At 51.7% G+C, this 15,150-nt stretch overlaps 1 protein-coding gene across 2 annotated transcripts in view; it reads right to left on the bottom strand.

The window, feature by feature from the left end:
- TG (thyroglobulin) overlaps positions 1-15,150 on the bottom strand; it is a 224,041-nt gene that overhangs the window by 150,761 nt on the left and 58,130 nt on the right. For both annotated transcript variants that reach the window (NM_001168418.1, XM_021088574.1), the window contains 3 exon segments: positions 913-978; positions 8,430-8,594; positions 13,429-13,620. In NM_001168418.1, the coding sequence (NP_001161890.1) occupies positions 913-978; positions 8,430-8,594; positions 13,429-13,620 (423 nt within the window).

Raw genomic sequence — 15,150 nt, forward strand, 5'->3', positions numbered from 1 at the left:
CACAACTCTACAAGGTCACGACAACCAGTTCTATGGTCCTGTTACCTATGTGTTCAAGGGTACACATGGGTGTGACACATTACCACACACACAGGTGGGAGGTGATGGAACCAGAATTCATACCCAGTCACCCTCAGTCCACACTCTGCACTCTCTCACCGTTGCACAGGTACAGAATCGGGTCACCAGTCCTACCTCTCAGGGGTCTAGGGGTCAGTGAGGACGGATCGTGGGAAGAGGAAGTGACACAGTGGTGGGGGATCTTGCCTCCCCCCTGGCTGGAGCCCCTTCCAGGTCAAGGCCATGCCTCGCTCACACCCCTCACCACGCTGGGCTCCTCCCACACGCCTTTCAGAGGCCCTGGCTCTTTGTAGCCACAAGCTCAAGGTCATCACAAGCCACAAGGTCATTAAACGCAAATGAGGGCAAACAAAGCAGAAAGGAGACGCCAAACGTGCATTTCATCTGAGCCTGACCTGTTCCACGCACCTACAGTCACATCACCTCTATGCTGGGGTCCAGGGCACACCCGCCCGGGGTCCCATCCCCTCACCCAGAGCCTCAGGGAGGCGGGCCCCGGGGGCCGAGTCCACTTGGAGAAATGCCTCCCGTCGCTGGCAGAGGCTCAGAGCTCCCGTCCTACTAACAAGGGCAGCCTGTGGTCAGTGAACTTGATCGCCCAGTGCTTACTTCGTCCACCCTTTCTTAAGTTTCCACACTTTTCACTTTTGTCTTACACTTTGGTATCTTATCTGATGACAGCTGGGGCCCTTCGGTCCCCGCTGAGCGCTCACATGGAAAGTAAATCTACATTTTCTCTCTGGGGCGCCCAGTGCCCTGCGGGTGAGAGGCGGGGCCAGGCAGTCACCTGTGGTCCACGCCCGGCTCAACCCCCTCAGCCACAGAGCTTACCTTTCCAGAGATAAACCTGCTGGAAACTGGTAAAGGTGTCCCGAGCTCCTTCCCGTGGTGTCAGACCTGCAAAGAAGATGTTTATTTGTATGAGTTGGAGTGTGCTTGCTCCTACCGGAGACCCACCACGACCGCACTGCCTCACCTCCTGACGCTGGCCCCTCTTGGGCCTGAGAACTCCATTTCCCACACAAGGAGCGTCCCCGAAGTTTCTCAGAGCTCTCTGCCAGCTCCTGGCACAAATCCAGAGCTGGCCAAAGTAGAGCTGTTAGCGTAACTGATGCCATCTTGGGCCCAAGCAGTTCTCCGTCTTTCCACTGACCCAACCCGGATCATACTGGGCGGTGAGTCACTTCTTTGTCACCAAGGGCTTTGCAGTTAATAGAGACTGTTCAATGGTCCTTAGGTCCAGGTGGCCTCTATGCTCTGGTAGCCACCCCCCACCCCAAAATCAGGAGGACCCTGCTGGTGTCCATGAGGCGAGTTACCCGTTCAGAAATCTTGACCTAGGAATGCACGGCCTGTTTCCAAGCACGTACCCCCACACCCCAGGTTCACCGTGAGACCTATACTTAGATCTCGAAATTCGGGGGCTTATCCGACACGACAGAGGGGACCACACGGTGTCTCCCTATGACATCCATCCACAGCAGGGGCCCTCTGCTTAGTTTGTCTTCTGTTGTCACTACCTCCTCATGATAACACTTGCTTACTGCGATGGTCAGGCCAGGGCACGCTGAACTTTGTCACAAGTGAAATGAGAGGATTTAGCTATTTTTTATTTTTATTTTTAAATTTTATTTATTTATTTTTTTGCTTTGTAGGGCCGCACCCACGGCATATGAAGGTTCTCAGGCGAGGGGTCAAATCGGAGCTATAGCTGCCAGCCTACACCACAGCCGCACTACGCCCCAACCACAGCAACGCAGGATCCGAGCCGCATCTGCGACCTACACCACAGCTCATGGCAACACCCCATCCTTAACCCACTGAGCGAGGCCAGGGATCGAATCCGCAACCTCATGGTTCCTAGTCGGATTCGCTTCTGCTGCGCTAAAAGATTTTTACACCCAAGTCTATGTGGCAGAGTGACTCTTAGAAACGATAGAGACGGAGACCTATTTTAATCTGTGGTTAACACAGACGTACGTTAGGTAAAATTTTCGAAAGCATTTGGGCCACGCAGTATGATGCTCTGTTAGCCTGGAAACGTGGGCGGAATGACAGCTTATCTGCAGGACGCTTGTTTGCTCTCAGATCTAAGCGTCAAGCCAATGACTGCTGCAGACCCAGGCTCCCCTGGGGAACGCTGCACAGCGAGAGCCTGGGCCGCCACGCATCTCAGGGCCTGTCTCCGTTCTTGCCCCTTTCCAGGAATAGGAATCCTCTGGGAATTCTGCGGGCGGGCCGCCCCCACTCGGCCGTCCCCTTTGTGACTGGGGAGAGCCGCCGGGGAGCCTTTCACTTCATCCAGGACATCCTGACGTGCCTGGGTGCGGGAGCAGCTCTGCACAGAGGGGGAGGAAGTCACCCGTGCCCCCATGGCTCAGAGAAAAGGGGGTGTTCCACACAGGTCGTGTGCAGATGTCTGGCTCAGAAGGCACTCAGCTGTGATGGGGACCGGGCCTGCTGAGCCACTCGTCCCTTTCAAGGCAACGGAGCCCTGGGCCTTCCAGCCTGGGAAACATGGTGAGTCTTAACCTCGCCCTTGGTTTCTGTGCATTTCAGCACAACTCAATCCAATGCAATGCGGTTAAATTCAGCACGTGAAGGTTGAGCGCCTTGGCGGATCCAGAGGGTCACCCGACTAGTATCCACAGAGACTGTTACGTCGTGGGAGGCGTCTTTGTACGTGGCCACAGGGAGGTTATTCACCCCTGGGTGGTTTTCATGACTACAACAATCACCAAGTCCCCAGAGGAAGGCACAGACCAACACTAAGCTAAAAGAGGGAATGTGGCCGACTTCTGCGGCAGAGCGGGGCTGAAGATCCGGCGTTGTCACTGCAGTGACTTGAGTGGCTGCTGTGGCTCAGGTTTGATCCCTGGCCCCTCCTTATGCCACAGGTGCGGCCAAAATAATAAAAAGGGATAATAGTGCCATTCACCTCTTATCTTTATCATCTCCCACCCCCACCTACATCCAAACTCATCTCCTCCTACGCCTTCTAAACCAGGCCACGGCCCCACCCTCTTTGCCAGCCTCCCAGTCATCCTCGACTCCTTCCTGGGCATCCATCTTCACACCCAACCAGGCTCGTTCCTAAACTGTTTAAGTCCACCCTCCTCTGAGCCCTCAGCCCATCTCCCCACCTCATTAGACTTTCCCATAGCCCCTTGGTTCCCTCCCCTCCCTCAGACATAGTACAGCCCCTGGGGTACTTCTCCTTAAAGGCAAACCTACCTCCAATCCTGCAAGATTTCAGCTTTTACTTTCCTGAGGTCCACTTCTTGACCGTCTGAGCAGCCTCACCCCCAGCCCTGTCTCCAAGGCACCCACCCATCTTCGCAGGTGCATTCAATGCCTGCAGGCCTCTGCATCGTGGCATGGATTTTTCTTCTCTCTGCCTAGAATCCTTGTTCTCTTCGCCTGGTTAATTGCTACTCAGTCTTTAAGAATCACCTCCTTCCAGAAGGCTGCCCTGAACACGGCCTCTGGCTGGGTCCTGCGCCCCTCTTCTGGATTTGCACAGTGCTAAACAAATGCTTCTATCTTTAACCTCACACGTGACTCCAACTGTCCAGCTCCTTAACGTGCTGGGAGCTTCCAGAGGTTCAGAACTGGGCCTTCCTCCTCTTTATGTGACCCGCACCCAGCAAAATCCCCGCCACTGAAGCAGCTGGTTCAGCCCAGTAAGGAACACAAGGAGGAAAGGATGAGGAAAACAGAGCCATCGATGATTTCCAGAGGCTACCAGGCAAACGCAGAGCCTCAGCTGCCCAAGCACAAGAAAGCACAGACCTGCCTTCCTAGTGCAGACTTCTGAAGCTCCACTCCAACCCCCAAACTGTGCCAGCTCAGTACTGCTGACCGTGAGAAGGTACCTGAGACAGAGCAGACCCTCTTCCTCCTCCCTCTGGCTAATGCCAGACGTCTGCTCCGTGCCTTCCTCGCTCACTGAGCTAGAAGGTCCCTGTCACACAAACAGGCCTTCAGCCCCTGACTCGTGTCATCTGCTCTCTGTAACCAAGGCTGCAGGAACACACAGACATTTGGCGGGGAGGGGTGGGGTGGGGTGGGAGGTGCTTGGCATGGAGCCTGATTCTTGAGGGTTGATGGGGGGCCGTGGGGTCTTAATTGACTCCAGGCCACTTCTTCGGAGATCACGTGCTGCATCTGGGGTGATTCATTTAACTCCGAAACCTGGAAGTAGGCAGAATCCCAAGCTGGAAAACCCAGGTTTCAGAGTCCAACTTTTATTGGCCATCTTTTCTTCTCTGGATCACGTCTCTGTGTCTCTACTTAAACCTAAACCTACTCTTGAATCCTCGCCTCAGGCTCTGCTTCGTGCTAATGAGAGCTACTGTAAAGAGCCATAGGGCCTTCCTGCGTGTAGGGACCCATCATACATCCACTCCAGATGCAGCTGGTGAGTGGGCATTACATATGCCATCTAAGTCCCTCCATCTTGCCCCCAGCACCCCGAGATAATGACAGTCCCTGGTATGAAACAGACTCCTAGGGAGGGAACACCAGCCAACGGCTGAGCCACGCCATCACTCAACATCATGAAGCCTTTGGGATTTAGAATAAACCCAAGAGGATTTCTGCCCAGACTTGTTTTCCTATCAAATTTTAAATCCCTATGGGCATTAGGGAACATCTAATCTGTCTGGGTGTGTATTTGTTTGCACGAAAAGACACTGTCACAAATGAGGCACGTGCAGTCCCAGAGCTTCCCAGGTCTTTTTCTTGGAAACAAGAAGATCAACCCAGCCAACCCCAAATAGCTGAACACTTCCTGAGATGCCCACTGGAAAGGTGGGAGCCACAGCCCCTGAGTGGACTCCTCTACTGAGACACACTTGAGTCAACCCAGGCACAAGGGTTACCCATAAATCTAGTGACAGGAAAGGGAAACCTCCCGGCCAGTGAGAAGCACGGATCAAATGACTTCCAGGTGATCCATAGGGATGTTTGATTGGGGCTTATTTCTCGGGGCTAAGAGAAGTCTGCGCTAAACGCGCGAGGACCAGGAAAGGATTGGCTGGCTCAACAAAAGAGGAGAGACATGCAGAAGGCCATTCTGTGGCCTCTGATCCTCCATCAGCTGCTAGGATGGGCAAATAGGAGGCCCACTGGGGCTCCTGCTGTGGCTCAGTGGTAGTGAACTGGTCAGTAAAAGCAGGGGTCCAGACCCGTCGGCCTACAGAGCGCCTCCGCCAGATGTGCAGGTGGAGGACCAGGGACTTAGGGTTCAGAAAACAGTACCTTAAGCTGCAGCCTGGACAGCATTATAGCTCTGCATTACACAAGGCATTAAGCAACGTCCCCAGTTTGCAGACAAAAACCGTGAGGCTCAGGGGGCTTAAGTACTTTGACAAGGTCATGGAACTGGGGGTGGAGGGGTGGGGAAGCAGGATCCAAGGCCAGTATTTTTGTTTGTTTGCTCGTTTTAGGGCTGCACCCGCAGCACATGGAGGTTCCCAGGCTAGGGGTCCAATCAGAGCTGTAGCCACTGGCCGACACCACAGCCACAGCAACTCAGGATCCAGGCCGTGTCTACAACCTACACCACAGCTCAGGGCAACACCAGATCCTTAACCCACCAATCGAGGCCAAGGATCGAACCTGCATCCTCATGGATGCTAGTCAGATTTGTTTCCTCTGAGTCACCACAGGAACTCCCAACTCTAGTAGTTTAAATGCAAACCATTGCCCGGTGATCTCTAGTATCTGCTGGGGACCCACCTCGCTCAGGCACTACATCGAGCTCTTCGCCTGCATTTCTCCTCTAATCCTTCCAACATCCCTGCGTGTCAGAGGTCATCCTTATCCTCATCTTACAACTGGAAAGAGCACCGCGCGGGGAGGTCGTACAGCCAGGAAGCACTCACCCTGGGATTCGAATCCCGAGGGCCGCTCCCAGTCTGAGTTTTAAGGACCGTCTAACCATTTTCTCAGTGGAAGGAAAGGGAGGGACAGAGTAGGTCCTTGTCATCCTAGCGCCCTCCCGCATGCACCTAATGCATCCCGCCAGGTCTCCTTCCGTTGTTCAGGTACTCGGACTCCTCCAGCAGTACTTTCCATTAGGAAAGGTTTTTATCAGCTACTCACACTTTAGTAAGAACTTAAGTAACCCTGACCTCTTCGTGTGGAAAGGAAAGATTTCTGCCCTCTTGCCTCAATTGGGGGTGGACTCCTGATCAGTCAGTGTTGGGGACAACCTTCAATTTTGAACATCAGGCATACACCTCAGGCTGCCTGAGATACCCCAACAAAGGATTTTCCCTTCTCAAGGCTTTGCCCTCGCCCCAAAATAGACACACACATACACACACAGGACACTGAAAAAGAAAACTTGAAAAGGCTTTGGAACTGGGAGTTTGGGACTAGTAGATGCAAACTATTGCATTTGGAGTGGATAAGCAATGAGATCCTGCGGTACAGCACTTGTGATGGAACATGATGGAGGATAATGTGAAAAAAAGAATGTGTTTAAATGTATAAGTGGGTCACTTTGCAGTAGGGTAGAAACTGACAGAACATTGTAAATCGACTATAATAAATTAAAAAAAAAAAAAAAAAGAAAGAAAAGGCTTTGGTAATCACTCCTTCTCCAGGAGACCAGACGAGGGCACAGTCTTCATGTCTTGGGCACGACCCAAGCACGTGCTCTGTGTTAAGCAATTCATTCTGGATTTATTGCCCGTGAATGGATCGTATGTCCTTCTTCAAATGCTAGTTTTCCCCCGGGGCTACCTCTCAGAGTAATGGATACCATATGTTTACCACCCATCATATAAATAAGTTATTTGATTTTATTCACCCCAAAAGAAACTAATCCTCATGGAATTCCACCAAATTCCACAATACTTTTTCCAGGCTTTGGTAAACAGGCACTTCACACATACTATGTATATTCTCCATGCCAGGTTTTATGCTCCATGGTGTGAATCCAGAAATTAATAAGACACAGCTCTTACTGTGTGTTATATAATAAATCCAGTTCTTAAAAATTTAACAAAAAAAAATGACAGATTTTTTTCTTTCTTTTTTTTTTTTTTTTTTGCTTTTTAGGCCGAACTTGCTACACATGGAGTTTCCTAGGCTAGGGGTCAAATTGGATCTGCAGCTGCCGGCCACAGCCACAGCCACAGCAACACCAGACCCAAGCTGCATCTTTGACCTACACCACAGCTCATGGCAACACTGGATCCTTAACCCACTGAGCAAGGCCAGGGGTTGAACCCGAAATCTCATGGATACTAGTCGGGTTTGTTACTGTTGAGACATGGTGGGGACTCCAACAATGACATTCCTCAATGAGAATGATAGCACCATCTAACAGCAACACTATGTGTGCTAAGTTCTCCACAGGCAACATCTGTAAGTGCCAACATAGGGAAGCAGTTAAGAAGCTCACTTTGGAGCCAGGATGCCTGCTTTAAGGTCCCAGCCCATCTCCTTAGAAACTCTGAGACCTTGAGAAGACCTCACCTCGTGTGCCTCCATTTCTTCAGCTGTAAAATGGGGATAATGATAATATTAGAGCCTCCCTCAAGCATCCCGTCAAGGATCCGTGAGTTAGAAAGGTCAAGACCTGCAACCCTTAGCCTAGGAACTGCTACATGCCACAGGCACGGCCCTAATAAGGAAAAAAAGAACAGGCCAAGACCTTGGAGTGGCGCCTGGCTCCTAGTGAGTGTGATGATGTAACAGACATTTCTGTCACTACTATTATCATTCAACCTCTCCTTTCATCTTCAAAGCAACCCAGTGAGAGGGGAACGGTCATTACCCCACTAGCAATTAGGCCTGAAGATATCCACTGGCTTGCTCGAGGCCACGCAGCTGGTGTCCAAAGCTGGGATGCAACACCACGAGCAAACTCTCAGCTGAGCTGGTGAGCAGCCAGAAAAAGGCACAGTTTGGGGGACAGCCCTCTGCCTAAGAGCAAGGCATGGAGTGTGTGCAAAGCCCCGCAGAGGAGGAGGCAATAAGCTCTCTGGGTAATCAGGGCGGGCTCTCGGAGGAGGTGACATCGAGCTCTGTGCCATGAGACTCCCAAGAGCTGCTGTACACTGTGAAGAAGGGCCCGGAAACTTCTCTGGGAGGCAGGACCTGGTCTCCGCCAGCCCTTAGGGGATCACCTTCGAGAGACCAACCACACGGCTCCCTTGACCTCGGCTCAGTTCCTCCCCTACTCTTTCTGGTCAACACCAGCTCTCACTCAGCCCAACCCAGAGGCAGACGGAACCCCAGGCTACGGGGAGGACGCACAGCAGAGCAGCACGCCTTGCTGGTGTGGACAATGACAGTGAAGCAACACACAGAGCTAGAAGGCCGAGACTTACTCTTGAACTCCTGGCCTCCCAGACGCAGCGTCCCCTGGCGGCTGTCCTGGTCGTAAGTCACCCCAGGACACGTGGCATCAGCCTGGGCTTCAGAAGGGTCCCTCCAGTCTCTGACATGGCAAAGCAGGACGTCAGGGGAGCTCAGCAACCCACAGATGATGGGACCTGCAGAGTCACGAGAGGGAGGGGCGGTCGATGTGCTGGGGACAAGCAGAGCCCCTTTGGAGACCTGCCGCGTCTGTGCCCAAGAGGCTGGTGGGATTGGACAGGCAGCAACCCCTCGGGAGCGGACAGGGACACCGGACCTCGGGAGCCTGGTTATCCTTCCCTGACGGTCCTGCAGTTGTCTCACGGGCAAACTCCTAAGGGGACCCCAGGCCTGTGACCCTCTCCTCCCCCCGTACAGCCCTTCTTCATGGGGTCAGCAGTAGGGTCATCTCCGATGCCACCAGGGGTCCTTCTGCCAGAATCCTCTGTCTCCATTTTCCATCTTTTTGAGGCTTCAAGGAAATAAAGAGTGGTCTCTCTCCCTCCCTCCGTCTCTCTCTCTCCCCCGCCACCGCCCCTCCTTCCCCGCCCCCACTCTCATACACACACACATACACACACCCACCCACACACTCACTCTCAATCAATCAATCTGGAAGGAGTATTTAGATTGAAAGTAAGGGACTATTAAAAGCCAGGAGTTTTTGTACCATGGCACAAGCTTCCTTGTGAGGAATGAGCTTCTTGTCTCTGGATGTAGCCAAACCACAGCTGTGTGCCCACATCCCCCGGATAAATAGAGAGAAAGCTACTATTAGATTTGGTGGTTGGGAGGTGTTGGACTATTTTGTCTTGAATATATCTTCTAACTCTGAATTGTTAAAAGGCTGCCCTAATATGATGACTTTATTTAGTTGTAGAAAGGCCTCCAAGCTAACTGAATTTGATGGCAATTTCAAAGTGGTGTGTAAATACAGATACCTCGAATATTTTGGATGCCTATGAAGTGTCACTGCCTGTGAAGACATTAATCGCTTAATTTTTTTTTCTTTTTTTTCTTTTTTTTATTTGCTTGTTAGGGCCTCACTTGTGGCAAATGGAAGTTCCCAGGCTAGGGGTCAAATTGGATCTGCAGCTGCCGGCCTACACCACAGCCACAGCAACTTGGGATCTGAGTCACTTCTGCAACCTACACTGCAGCTCACAGCAACACCGGATCGTTCACCCACTGAGTGAAGCCAGGGATCAGACCTGGGTCCTCATGGATGCTACTTGGGTCATTACCGCTGAGCCACAGCAGGAACTCCAATCCCCTTAATTCTTATTACAATATTATCTCCACCTCACTGATGGGGAAACAGCCTCCTGTAAGGTAAGGACATTACCCAAATTTACCAAGGTCCTGAAATTAAATAATTCCTGTATCATTTGGATACGTAACCCTGTTAGGCAGTATAGTGGCTCGGATACTCCTGGAGGGGGGAGAAAAAGGAAACATATCACCTCCCAGCTACTGCTCCCTTCCTTACCCTAATTTATGTAAAATTCAGATAAGCTTCAGATTTCTCTCACTAAAATTTCCCCAAAGTAGATGACTTGTGGATGTCTTGCTTATGAACCTGACATTTGGGCTTTCTCTTGTCCCACTTTTAACCTGAATAGTTAAAAAGCCTCATCAGGAGTTCCTGCTGTGGCGCAGGGGAGGCGAATCTGACTGGGAACCATGAGGTTTCAGGTTCGATCCCTGGCCTCGTCAGTGGGTTCAGGATCCGGCGTTGCCATGAGCTGTGGTGTAGGTGGCAGATGCGGCTTGGATCTGGCATTGCTGCGGCTGTGGGGTAGGCCAGGGGCTACAGCTCGGATTAGACCCCTAGCCTGGGAACTTCCATATGCCGTGGGTGCGGCCTTCAAAAGACAAAAAATAAAATAAAATAAAATAAAAAGCCTCATCATCACTATCACCGTTAGCATCTCTGTGGTGAGAAGCCGCCTTAGAGACCCACTAAAGTGGTGGTTCTCAACCCGCGGTTCTTGGGCCGATTATGTCAGAAACAGAGTTTTGAACATGCTTGTTTCTCAGCACCAACCACAGAGGCTCTGATTTGACAGCTCGTGAGCGGGGTGGGGGTGGGGGTGGCAGCTGGAACTCAGAGATTGTGAATGGCACCTCAGATGATTCTAGCGCAGAGCCTGGCTCTGGAATCCCTGACCCAGTTAGACCTGATCATTTCGCAGATGGGGCAGTGGAGACACGGAGAGGGAGAATGGCTGTCTGACTGCTCAGCCCTAGAGGAAGGACCAGAGGCCAAGAGGGCCTCCCCCGGCCTGGCCGGAGCCCGAGCCCAGGGCGGCAGAGGTGCCGAAGAGCCTGCCCAGACCCCAGACCTCCTCTTGAGTTCCGCGGCTGCCCCTTCCACGAGCCACAGAACGGAACCACGGGATGAAACGAGAGGCGGGGAGAGAGACGCAGGTAGCCTTCTTCCTTCACGGATGCTCAAGGGAGGACGAGAACTCCAGGTGCCTGAGAGGTGGCGCCAGCCCGAGATGAGAAGCCACTTTGCTGATCCTGTCAGCTGGCTTCAGTTACACTCCCGGGAGCCTCGGGCCCCACGAGTGCCCCTGAGCCCCACTTCCAAGTGGCCTCAACTACCTGCTGAGGTACAAGTACGCTCACGAAATGCAGCAGCCTCATGCATTTTCATTACTCATTATCAGTGGAAACAAAGCCTTTTCGGGGTTGGAGGAGGAGGGGCTGGAGCCCTGCGGGAGGGTGGCGGTTGCCGGGAGGGGCCTCTACCAGAAACGAAGTGACTTTCCAGACGGCAGGAAAAGGATGCCGTGGGAGTCTGTCCCTGGCCATTGGCAGATCCAGACAAAGCTTCATCAGTTAAAACTCCAGGTCTGCCCACCAGGCAAGACTGGGAAAAACATCTGCCTGATGTTTTATGTGTGTCTCGAAGAGACGCTTAACTGGCGGGCTTGCGAGCTGTGGGTTCGGCTCAACGTAAGGCACAGATGGCAGGTTACACGGGGAGGGGAGGGCAGGCAAGCGGCTCGCCCGAAATGTCCTGGAAGAACATTTCTGCTTTCTGCTCCATGGGACAAAATAACTATTCCACATGTGATCCTAAGAGGAATGAAATCAACCTGTCCAACCTGAAAAACCCTAGGGTCTGGGGAGGATTCCGACATCTGGGGCAGGGACGGTGTCCTCGGAGGAGACTTCACTTTGAAGAAGGCAAAAGGGCCCTGGGATTTGAATCGAAATGCTCCTAAATACAGACACACAGAAAGACACGGACAGACACCCCTCAGAGCTGGTGTGCGTCTGCTTCCAGAGCCACCCCAACAAAGCCAATATCGCAAGAGTGAGTCACACGGATTTGGGGCTTTCCCAGTGCCTATAAAAGTTGTGTTCACACTACCCTGCAGTCTGCCAAGTGTGTAAGCACAGCGCCACATCTAAGGACACAAGGTCTGTACCGTAACTTAAAAACACTGCTAAAACAGGCTGAGCATCATGGGAGCCTTCAGCAAGTGGTGATCTGTTCACAACTGCGACGTCAAAGATCACAGATCATCGTAAGGAATGTGATAATGATGGAAAAGTCTGAAATATTTGACACTGAGACAAGAAATGAGCAAATGTTGCTGGAAAAATGGCACCGATAGACGTGCTTGATGCAGGGTTGCTAAAAACCTTCAATTTGTTTTTTGTTTGTTTTGTCTTTTTTTTTTTTTTTTTTTTTTTTGCTTTGGTTTTTTATCTTTTTTTTTTCAGGGCCAGTCCCGCAGCATACGGAGGTTCCCAGGCTAGGGGTCGAATCAGAGCTGTTGTTGCCGGCCTGCGCCACAGCCACAGCAATTCAGTATCCGAGCCGCGTCTACGACCTACACCACAGCTCACGGCAACACCAGATCCTTCGCTTACTGAGCAAGGCCAGGGATTGAACCCACAACCTCATGGTTCCTAGTCAGATTCGCTTCTGCTGTGCCACGATAGGAACTCCTGTTTTGTCTTTTTAGGGCCATACCTGCAGCATATGGAGATTGCCAGGCTAGGGGGTTAAATCAGAGCTGCAGCTGCCAGCCTAGACCACAGCCACAGCAACGCAGGATCTGAGCCTTGTCTGCAACTTACACTGCACTTCACAGCAATGCCGGATCCTAAACCCACTGAGTGAAACCAGGGATCGGATCTGCATCCTCACAGACACTATGTAACGCTCTTAACCTACTGAGCCACAGTGAGAACTCCACACACCCAGTATCTTTATAGCAAGAGGTTAAATAGGACTATCACTCTCTCTCTTTCATGAAGAAGAGAACTACAACTTAGTCTAAGCACCTTGTCCAAGACTGCACAGCCAGAAAGCAACAGAGTCCAACCAGAACCCAGGTCCATCTGACCTAAGTCCTTCTCAAGCACCAGGCTACAGAGCCAAGGGCATGGATTTGTTCTTATAAACAGAAGTCCCTCCCCACTATTGAGAGAGAACTGAAAATTCCAGGCCTCTGGATCACAGGAGCTGGCATACAGCAGGTGCCCACTCAATAATCAGAGTGCATGGTCATGGGTGACGGGAAGGAACTAACATTTTAGAGCCAGTATGGCCACCCAGGCTTCAGACAGAAGTGGCAGGGAGATGCTGCTGGGCTCAAACCTTAGCCCCATCACCATGTGCCTGTGTCATGAGCTGGGTGATGAGGAGCAGCTGGTTTAAATTCCGAGCCTCAGTTTCTCAGTCTGTACAATGGAGGCAGCAGGAAGGAAAAATGCAGGATGACCATGTGAAGCGGCCCTTTGGTAGGTGACCTGCTGGAAGGGTCCAAGTATGTCCCTGACTTTGCGGGTGTGACTATCACCTGCTCGGTGAGGGGGGCTCGCCGGGCCTGCAGCTCCCTCGGCCGCGTCCAGTTGAGCATCCTGGCTTTCACAGCCCTCGCCTTCCCCAAACTTGGAGACCACAGGTCGTGGAAGAGGGAGGCCCAGCTGTCACTGTCACGTTACCTCCTTGGACTTGTGTGAGGATGAAGCCATCGCAACAGGAATCTCGGTCACAGGCAAGGAGACAGAAGAGGTGGGCCTCAGTCAGACTGGCTCCCGAGGCCGAGAACACGACGGGGCTGTACAGTCCAGAGAGCGCGTTTTGGAAACCAGTTTGTTCGAAGCGTTTCTGACCAATTGTGGCAAATTCTTGGCCTGGGAAAAAGCAGGAAAAAAAATTCTTAAGATCTCCAAACAATGCCAAGTTGAGCAGAGTGTGCTGGGCATCTGAGAGTGGATCCTCTGATCATGCCAGGTGCAGAGTGCCTTCAGCCGGTGCTCTCTGCACCATGAAACTTCTGGAACTCCTGTGTGTGAAGAGCATGTAGCCGGCCAAAGCTATGGGCCCAAGTCAGCAGACCTGGACAGATGCCCACCATACCTTTGAGGGGCTGAAGGGGAGGTGTGGAGAATTGGCTTTTGTGATTTTTTTTTCTTTTTTTGCTTTTTTAGGTGTGCACCTGTGGTACATGGAGGTTCCCAGGCTAGGGGTCAAATTGGAGCTACAGCTGCTGGCCTACACCACAGCCACAGCAACCCAGGATCCGAGTCGCATCTGTGACCTACACTACAGCTCACGACACACCAGATCCTTAACCCACTGAGCGAGGCCGGGGATTGAACCCACATCCTCATGGATACTAGTCAGGTTTGTTACCACTGAGCCACGATGGGAACTACCTATTTTTATTATCAGCAGCAAATACTGATTGAGCTCTGACTAGATCCCAGACACAGGACGGAGGCTTTACCTAGATGATCTCACTTCAAGTTCATTGCTCTTGAGTTAGGTTCAGCCTGCTCTGCTATCATGTGTGTTTCCACAGTCAAATGCTCTACCACTGAGCTATACCCCCTCATGCGTGTTTCTGTAATGCAAAGTGGTTTGAACACGGGCAGCTCGGCTGCTGCAATGCTGGGGTTGCACTGGTTGATCTGCAGTTTCCCCGGCATGTCACCGCCTGATGCCACCAAACCACAGGCCAACACAGCACTTAACAAATGCATCTGAAGGCCGCAAGCTGCAGAAACACAGGACCACCCGATGCCCATCAGCCCACCTGCTTCCTCTGGCCTCCGAGTGGCTAGTGGCTCTGTCTTCAAAGTGACCACCACGATTCTCCCTTCTCTTTACATATCTGGTCCTACAGCTCAGCATCCTCAACCCTCCTTGCACCCTCTCTTGGCAAGCTGCTCTGCCCTTCACATTTCCTGAAGCAGTGGTTTGTGATGGATTTAACGTGTCTTTTAAAAAAAATTCTGCTCACATTTTAAACAGCATTGTTATTATTTTTGTCCGTCCTTAGGCTAGAAGTGGCATGGTTTGCGTTTTGCCTGTCCCTAACTCTAGTTTTCCCATAAGCCCTGTTGTTTCGAGAGTATCCTTTTGCAAATATGAGATTTTTCAGTGACATATACATATATATTATGTATGCTACATATATGTTATATTATTTACATATAATATCTATAAATGTGTGTGTGTGTTGCACTATAGCCAAAATGTCTGTCCTATTATTTTATGCATTTGACATTTGAGGAAAGAGAGTCTGACAAGTGAACAGTCCGGCTCAGGCTGACACGGCTGATCAGCGGCATAGAGAACACTGTTCTCTCGGCCAACCTGACCTCCCAGTGGCTCAGCGGGTCACCGGGTCTGAATTGGCTCATGCGCCTAAAGGTGGT

This window comes from Sus scrofa, chromosome 4 (genome assembly GCF_000003025.6).
Source record: "Sus scrofa isolate TJ Tabasco breed Duroc chromosome 4, Sscrofa11.1, whole genome shotgun sequence".
NCBI lineage: Eukaryota > Metazoa > Chordata > Mammalia > Artiodactyla > Suidae > Sus > Sus scrofa.